This window comes from Sesamum indicum, linkage group LG9, assembly GCF_026168435.1.
Source record: "Sesamum indicum cultivar Baizhima isolate 11 linkage group LG9, ASM2616843v1, whole genome shotgun sequence".
NCBI lineage: Eukaryota > Viridiplantae > Streptophyta > Magnoliopsida > Lamiales > Pedaliaceae > Sesamum > Sesamum indicum.
Window position 1 is genome coordinate 14,368,813 of NC_142665.1, and position 9,017 is coordinate 14,377,829.

Consider the following 9,017-nt stretch of genomic DNA (forward strand, 5'->3'; position numbering starts at 1 on the left):
ACCAAAGGCAACAATCTATGTAGTGAACTCATTGTTCCACTGTCGTGACGCCTGCTTCAGCCCGTAAAGCGAATGCTTGAGGCTGCATACATGGCCTTGAGGCACAGAATAACCCTCTGGAGGGGACATATAAATTTCTTCTTCCAAATATTCGTGTAGAAAGGCGTTATTAATATCCAATTGATGGCTATGCCAATGAAGAGCTGCTGCAACGGCAAAAAGCAATCGCACTGTAACTAATTTTGCAACCGGGGAAAAACATTCATTATAGTCGATACCCTCGATTTTGTTATACCCCTTCGCAACTAAACGAGCTTTGTATCGCTTAATAGAACCATCCGTGTTACACCTCAATTTAAAAATCCAACGGCATCCAATGGGAGTATGGTTGGGAGGTAGAGGTGTGACCTCCCACGTTTTGTTTGTTTCCAAGGCAGTCAATTCAGCCTGCATGGCTGATTGCCACTCTGGTGATGCATTAGCCTCTAGGTACGTTGTAGGTTCTCGTAGAGGTGTGATAGCTTGCATTACTGCATGGTGTGAGGGTGTTATAAAGGTTACTGTAGGTGAAGCAGCAAAAGCATCAGAAATGCTGCAGACAAAATCATTAAGCCAAGATGGCTTGGTTGCTTGCCTCAAGGATCTTCGCAAAACGGGTACAGAGGATGTACCTTCATGTTGCTGCGTTGAAATATGTGGACTGGTGTGGTGAGAATCAAACACAGGCTCAACTGGTGTTGAACTATGTTATGCTATAGGCGAACTCTGGCCCGAAGAAGCACCATCATCCCATACAGAGACAGGTAGAGGAATGGCATACTCAGATTCCGAAATATCTTTGTAAGGGAAACAATTCTGATAAAAGATGACGTCTCTGGAAATCAACATCACTTTATCATCCAAATCATATAGTTTATACCCCTTTTGGCCAAAGGCATAACCAACAAACACACATCTAAACGCCCTCTTGGTGAATTTAGATTTATGAGGTAGAACGTTAGTGGCAAATGCCAGACTTCCAAAGGTCCGAACAATCGAATAATCTACTGCTTTGTTATACAAAACCTCATAAGGCGATTTCCAGTGCAAAACTGAAGTTGGAATCCTGTTAAGGATGTATGTAGCAGTGAGAATCGCATCTGTCCAAAAACGTGAGGGAAGGCATGACTGAAACATCAGGGCCCTTGCCACTTGCAATAGATGTTTGTGTTTCCTCTCAACCACTCTGTTTTGTTCAGGGGAATGCACACATGTCCGCTGATGAATAATTCCATGGTTATGGATAAACGATTGACATTTATCACCCACAAACTCCGAACCATTATCAGTGCGAATGATCTTAATTTTCTTGTTAAACTGAGTTAATACCATTTGATAGAACCCTTCAATAAAACTTATGGCTTGCGACTTGAGTTTCATAAGAAAAACCCACGTAGCCCTGCTACGATCATCAACCAGTGTCAACATGTATGTGCAACCTGAAATCGAAAATTGAGAATAAGTACCCCAAATATCCGCGTGTATCAAATCAAACGTATTTTCAGAACATGATTCACTTGATAGAAATGGAAGTTTTTGTTGTTTGGCTAACGGGCAGACATTACAAATACCCAACTCACAATTGCGACCACTAATAACATTCGTATGCCTTAATACAAGTAGAGGAGTATGTCCAAGTCGTCGGTGCCATAACACAGCATGATTGTTATTAGCATTAAGGCAAATCTCTGTTTTGCTTTTCATGGAGAACTTCTTTATTTCATCTGTATCGAATGAGTGATTATCAAGCACATATAAGCTTCCAACCAATCTTCCCACAGCCAAGGTTCGTCTAGTCCTCTGGTCTTGCACCACGCAATTATTACGTGAAAATATGAAGGTAATGTTAGACGAAGAAACCAGTTTGCTCACTGAGAGCAAGTTGTGTTTGAAGCTCGGCACGTGGAGGACTGCATTCAGAGAAAGATCGTGTGAAAGAGCAACAGATCCACAGTGTGTAACATTATGCTTTGTTCCATCAGGAAGAATTACCGACGAATCAGCTATATAAGGTTTAAGGTTACTCATAAACTACAAATTTGCGCACATATGAGCCGTAGCCCCACTGTCAATAATCCACAAGTTCGGACCCAAGGTATTGGACAGAAAATTGAAAGAGGTACCTGCTGCAAATTCACCCAACCTGGCGAAGTATACTTGAGTTGGATCTGATTGTGTCTTTCCCTTCATCATTTGCAGCAATTCGCTCATCATCGCAGATAAGTTCTGTGTTAATACCTCTTGTTGCGAACCTGCAACAGTCTCAGATGTGATTGCATGCAAGGCTCGAGTATCAGTGTCATATCTCTTCTTCTTCTCAACTAGCTTCTTAAACCATTCAGGATATCCATGTAGTTTGAAGCATGTTTCCTTAGCATGTCTTGTTTTTGCACAATGCATACAGTACTGGTTCCTTTTATCCATGTGTTGTTTTCTCTGCTGAAAGTTCTTAGTTCCTGTTTCTCTTATGTATTCAGCACCACGTATCATCATCGCCGCATTGTTGTTAAGTTCTTCAATATTGATACTGCTCTATCGCGGGCTTTCAACTCTCAGAACTAGTGGATACGCCTTATCCACTGAAGGAAGTGGATCCATAACAAGAATTTGACTGCGTATTGCGCTAAAGGAATCGTTTAATCCCATTAGGAATTGCATTAACTGAGTAGAAGCGATCTTATTGCTCACAGTCTATTGCGAAGCACATGTACATTCCGGCGTAGAATCGACACACTCAAGTTCATCCCACAACATTGTGATTTTTGTAAAATACGAAACTACATCCATATTGCCTTGAGAAATCAAAGCAATTTCCCGTTGTAAGTTATAGATCTTAGGGCCATTTGTCTGCCCAATCGCACCTCAAGTTGCAACCATAAACTTCTAGCAGACGTAGCATATGAGAAGGCCTTTGCTATGCCTTTAGATATCGAATTCATAATCCATGAAAATACCATACTGTCCGTTCTAATCCAATGTTTGCATTCTTCAGTGTTTTCAGCAGGTTTTGGATACAATCCATCGATAAAGGACAATTTCATTTTCGCCGTGAGCGCAACTTTAACAAATCTACTCCACAGCAGGTAATTATTTCGCGTCAATGGTGTTGAAACCAAAATCATACCTGGAAAATCCGAGGTATATATCTTCAAATCTTCGGATTCGTAAGCCATACTCGCACCCGAGGATGAGCTCACACCAAAACCAGATCTAGCTGTTACTTCATTCATCTTTGTTGTTCGTCAGTTGGTGATTTCAGAGATATATTTTCAGTATTCAGATACCATCATATGATGGCTCTGATACCATGTTCAAATATTGTGCAGAAAGAAGAAAATCGAATTGGATTCATAGTTGAAGAAAAGCAGAGCATGCTGCTATACGTCTATTTCCTTATGTGTGAATGATGAGAGTCTTTTGATTTAAATACAACTGAAAGAGAAAATATCTCTAACTAACCCAACAACCAACTAACAGAAAGAAAAAACGTAGTGCAAAGAGAAGAAAATTGCTATACAAAGAGCACGAATTCAAGACCCATTTCAGCGCTAAGTGATTGCGGGTGAAAACAGAGCAATGGCTGCAGTAGTAGAAGCAACAGTAGCCTCTTCTTCTCCATGAATTCCTTCAGCCCTAGACCTCACCTAAAGCTGACACAAGTACTATTTCAAGAAATGTTATTCACCACATTCTCAACGAAACGTTTCAAGTAATTATACGAAGACCCTCCTTCTATTAGGGCCATTCTGCTCTTTTCTTTCAATGCTCTCACCTTAACCCGAATTTCATTCTCTGGGTCCATTAGCTGCCTGATTGCTTTCTCTATCGTCTCTCTGCCCACAATCACGTTAGCGTTTTTCTTATAATCCATTTTAATCTCAACTGCCATTTCAAACTCCTTCACCAGCAAGAACGCATTGGCCTGCTGCTCTGCAGACAACGGCCACACGGCCATCGGCACCCCACACCACACACTTTCCAACACGGAGTTCCACCCACAATGCGACACAAATCCTCCCACCGTAGGGTGAGATAACACTGCCATTTGAGGCGCCCACCCGATCACTTTACCCATGCCAGTAGTTCGTCCCAGGAACCCTTCTGGTAATACTTCTTCGGAATTCTCATACTCTCCTGGAAACTCAACCTTTTCTTTCGGAGGCGGCTTCCTCAGGGACCACAAAAACCGATGTCCACTGTTTTCCAGGGCCACAGCAATCTCCTTCACCTGATCCCCTTCCAAATATCCATGCGTACCAAAGCAAAGAAACACGACAGAAGAATCAGGTAGCTTGTCGAGCCACCTCATGATTTCCGCGTGCTTTTGCTTTTCCTGCTGAATTTTGTTCTCATCAGCTTGAAGTATTGGCCCCACAGGATAAACTGGTGGGATTTTCTTATCATCAGAGAATGACCTAATCTGGTGGGTTTCGAACTCGAGGAATGTGTTCACAATAATCCCTTTGGTTTCTCTAAACCTTTTGGCGAAGTCAAGGAAACCAGTGTCCTCCTCAAACACTGGGGAAGGCCATACCGCAACAGGAACGGGGTTAACGTATGTGGGTATTGAAATCGCAGCATCTGAATTCTTGTACTCCATCACGTCCACATTATTGTCATCTCTGAGACTCTGGAGATGGAACATGAGCCCGAGCGTTGCTGAACCCGAACTGAAGAACATGTAAGTCGGGACTCCAAGCTCGTTAGCGACATCAATCATGGGTGTGCAGAACATGTCGATTACAAATCCTGCAATCCTACACGACCTCGAACTCTTCATAATCTCAGCCACAGCGTCCCTGACAGTGCCTTTCTGGCTCTCGATGTATCGAAAGAAGAAGTTCTTGGAAGATTTCATCAGCTTTGTAAAGGTGGGCTCGTCTTCGGGCAGTTGGACTACTTTTACTCGGGCGTCAGGCGAGTTCTTAGTGTAAGAACTGATCAGCGTATCAATTGGTAGCTTCATCACGAGGACTGTGATTGAGAGGCGTTCGTCTCTGTCGGCCAGGAGCTTCGCCGTCTTCACTGCTGTTGCCAGGTGACTCATTATAGGGAAAGGAACAAAGACTAGGCTGGTTAATTTTTGGTCCGCCGACATGTTTTCTGGTGCTGAATTCAGGAAATTGGAAGGGAAAGACGATATGACACAAGAGTCTCACTGATTCTTGAGATCAGACATACACATACGCAGGCGTGTAATGCTATGCATTTGAGATGGTTTAATTGCAATTTGATCCTTTACAAATAAGGAAATGACATTTCTTATCTTGTAAAAAATGAATGGATAATATTAAAAACAGTAATTAAAAACAATTCAACTGCGAGCTGACGACAAATTTCACCGAAAGCTGGGCCAAAATCAATCTTTGATTGGGAAACTTTAAATTTTCCGACAAAACATGTTGATCAGACCTATATGCAATCCAATTAAGCAAAACATGAATGATGAAATGCTCCACTTTTCAGTTTAAATAACCAACATATAAAATCCCAAATCAAAAATCAATTTCCAGCAAATTGTAGAATCTTCACAGAAATTCACTTCAATCTACCAATTTTTATTTTTCTTTAACTAGTGTCTTTTTAAGTACCAGATTTTATTTTCCTAGAACAATAAACGTCGACGCCTTATAATAATAGAGTGAAAATTGTAATTCAATCTATTGTAGATATCAAAAGATTCTGACATACTAGGAGTGTTTGGGAAAATTTTAATTTTAGGTAAATCATTTTAACAGAGAAAGTTCAAAGTTGTAGAAAAATTAAAAATAAATAATATTTATAAAAAAAGTGAAAAGCAGATAAAAAATTAAATTGGATAGTATTTGTGGAACCCGATCCTCAATAAGAATTGGTATAATCGATCAGGACGATAAGTAGCGGATGCAGACGGTTGCCCGTCCTTTGAAGTAGTGATAGTGAAGATCTCAGGTAAGAGAGCTAGGGAAAAGAGGCAGTTGCTTTTGCCCTTCTCTTTTTGTGGAAAATTACTTTTAAATAAATTTAATTGGTTAAAGATTATTTTGTCCACATATTTTAAAAAAAATACTATTTTCGCTAAACATTTACACTTGTCTTTTGATGATGATGATAATAATATTATTTTTTCTTACAAAATAATAAATTTTATTTGAATTAGTATATCTCATATTTAATTTTACAAGCATTTGCCATTTATAGAATATTGAATACTAATGGAGCAACTGAATGTAATTCAAACATATATTCACTACGTAATATATATAATTTTTCATTCATGCACAACAAATAAACTTTGCATGATTGTCAAAAAAATATATTTTTAATTAATCATAGCAACTTAATTTATATTTTTCTATGATATAGGAATAATATCCAATATTATAGTAAATAAAATACAAAAATTTTAAAATATTAAATATATGAAATTAAACATTTTATTAATAATAAATTATTCAAATTATCTAAAATTCCAACATCAACTTTAGATTAGCAATTCTGAAAACAAATTTAAAAAGATAAAATCAAATTAAGATTATTATAGTGAGGCTAAAGTAATTCAAAAGAAAATTGAACTACTGTATCTATAAAAAAAGTCAAAACAACTAGAAGCACTTATGGTTGCTTCTAGTTTTTGAATTAAAAGTATTTTTTTATAACAGTTCCTAAAGTAGAAGTTGTCATTCCAAACACTTCAAAAATATTTTTTTGAACCCAAAAACTAAAAAATACTTTTACAAAGTCACGCAAACATTTCAATAAAATACATATATATATATATATACGTACATACAAAATGAACGAACATAAATTATATGGGATTTTTTATTTTATTTATTTTTAAGAGTAGATATTAGTAGCTAGTGGAGAGTCATGATCACTTCAATCTGGAAGAATACTTGAAGACAAAAGTAAACCTCATTCCGTGTGCCATTTGCAAAAACTGAGCCGAAGGCATTCTTGGCTGCCAACCATAGAACTGGCGTCACGCATTACTGTCAATGGCACAAGACTATCTCTTCCCTTCTAGAAATAAAGTTATTAACAACCACACAATTTTTTTATTCATAAAAATAGTAAAATTCTTTGTTAGCTGAGTTTTATTAGTTCAATTTGTTTGTTGTTGATTTTACAGAAATTTCGATAACGAAATTTTTGTTAGTAATTTTCTTTGGGGTGGGGGTGGGGGGGGGGGTTAGTAATATTTTATTTGTTTCTAATATTAATTTTGAAAATCTTAAGAATTTAAAATTCTTAATTTTTGTTAAATTTGTTGGTAATTATCAATAAATACTCTCCTAATTTTCCTAACTATTTTTGTATTTTCTTGGAGTGATTTTATATTCTCTTTGCACGTTGCAAATAATATCAGTGGCTGCCATCGTTAGATCATCTTATTTATTTTGATAAAAGAATTAAATAAAACAAGCTTGACTGAAGTGAAAATAACTGTAAAAAAATAAAATAATTGTAGTTCTAGTTGATTTTTTTTTCAAATTATATGATTACATTAATATCTCAATATAAATTGAGCATTATATTAATTCAATCAATATATCAATATAACTAAAAATAGTAAAATAAATTACGATAAATTCACATACAGTGAGACAGATACTCACATATCTGGTCGACTCAAAACCCATTACTTCAAACTTGATTACACAGCCTAAAAAAGTGTCGAGTAAAAAATAAAATGAATAGTTAGAAATTAATTTGATATATTTTTTCAAGTGCAATAAATTATATATAACATATATTTAAAAGAAATTTTACAAAGAAAGAGATATATTTACAAAAAAAATGTTTTTGCAAAATAAAATAAAATAACATAAAAGAATTGGCATATATATGATATTTTATACAACACATGAGAATATGAAGCATTTGGCAGGTGACGGTCGCAGTCCTTTCTCCACAACATTCCATGTATTTGAAGGTGGATTTGATACGGAATATTTCTTTGTGATATCAGCCCGATTGAGGTCTGTGGTTCGGAAGCCGCTGAGAATTTTCCACACATTAGAGAGCCTATTTGTTTACTTTGCTATCATTTTCTGTTAACAATTTTGGCATTTGAATATTTTGGAAAAACAACAATAAATAATTTAAAACATTATTTCATGAATAAATTTCGCGGATTATAATAAATGATTTATTTATGTTAATATTAAATGTATAATGATATTGATATATAATTGTGGATCAATTAAATCTGTAGTAGCGGAAGTATGGCGAGCCACGTATCTTAATGTAACTCATCTACAAGTCCATGCCTTGATTGGATCACGAACACGTCAATTTTATGGTTGTCTTGAAGATCCTCTCACGAACATCTTCCATATTCTTTCACGTTGGATCTTGCTCCAAATCTTGTGCAGCCCACGAACACGCGTGTTTTGCTCGCCTTGGTGGATTACTACTAGAGTAACTCACTCATTTACACACATCAAATTCAAGAAGTCTATGGTGATGGTTCAAGGAAGAATGTAGAGAGAAAAATAGAGAGACTATTTGAAGAGTGTGTTTGTGATCAGTTCATTTGTTGTGTCACGCTTGTTGTGTTTAAGTGTCTTTTGATCACAAGTATGTAATCTATTTCTAGGTGTATTAGATCATATCCTTAAAAAGAGTCTTAATCTGCCAATGAGGCCTAGCTTAGTTGGCAAAGTTGAAGCCCCATGATCTTAGAGGCATGGGTTTGAACTCCAACTTATGTGTGGGATGTTGTGTCTACTGAATAGTAGGTGTGTGTCGTGTCTACTGAATAGGATATTATTGATCACATTATGATTGTTGTAATGATCGATATCCAACAGGAATGATTGTAATCAATTTATTTCAATTAATAATAGTTCATTTCTCTTACTTCAAAAAAAGAGTCTCAATCCCAATATATATTTGGAGCACTACAAAATTCTATCTCAAATAGAATTTATCGTAAAAAAGTCTTTATCGCGATATTAAATTAAAAAATTTTAAATTCTATATCAAATATA

The 9,017-nt window shown here is 36.5% G+C and overlaps 1 protein-coding gene across 1 annotated transcript; it reads right to left on the bottom strand.

Annotated features, from left to right (window-relative positions):
- Positions 1–3,393: 3,393 nt before the first annotated feature.
- LOC105171233 (anthocyanidin 3-O-glucosyltransferase 2-like) lies at positions 3,394–5,308 on the bottom strand. Its single transcript, XM_088885356.1, has one exon. It carries the CDS (start codon positions 5,135–5,137, stop codon positions 3,707–3,709), a length of 1,431 nt encoding a protein of 476 aa, XP_088741482.1. The 5' UTR covers positions 5,138–5,308; the 3' UTR covers positions 3,394–3,706.
- Positions 5,309–9,017: the final 3,709 nt, after the last annotated feature.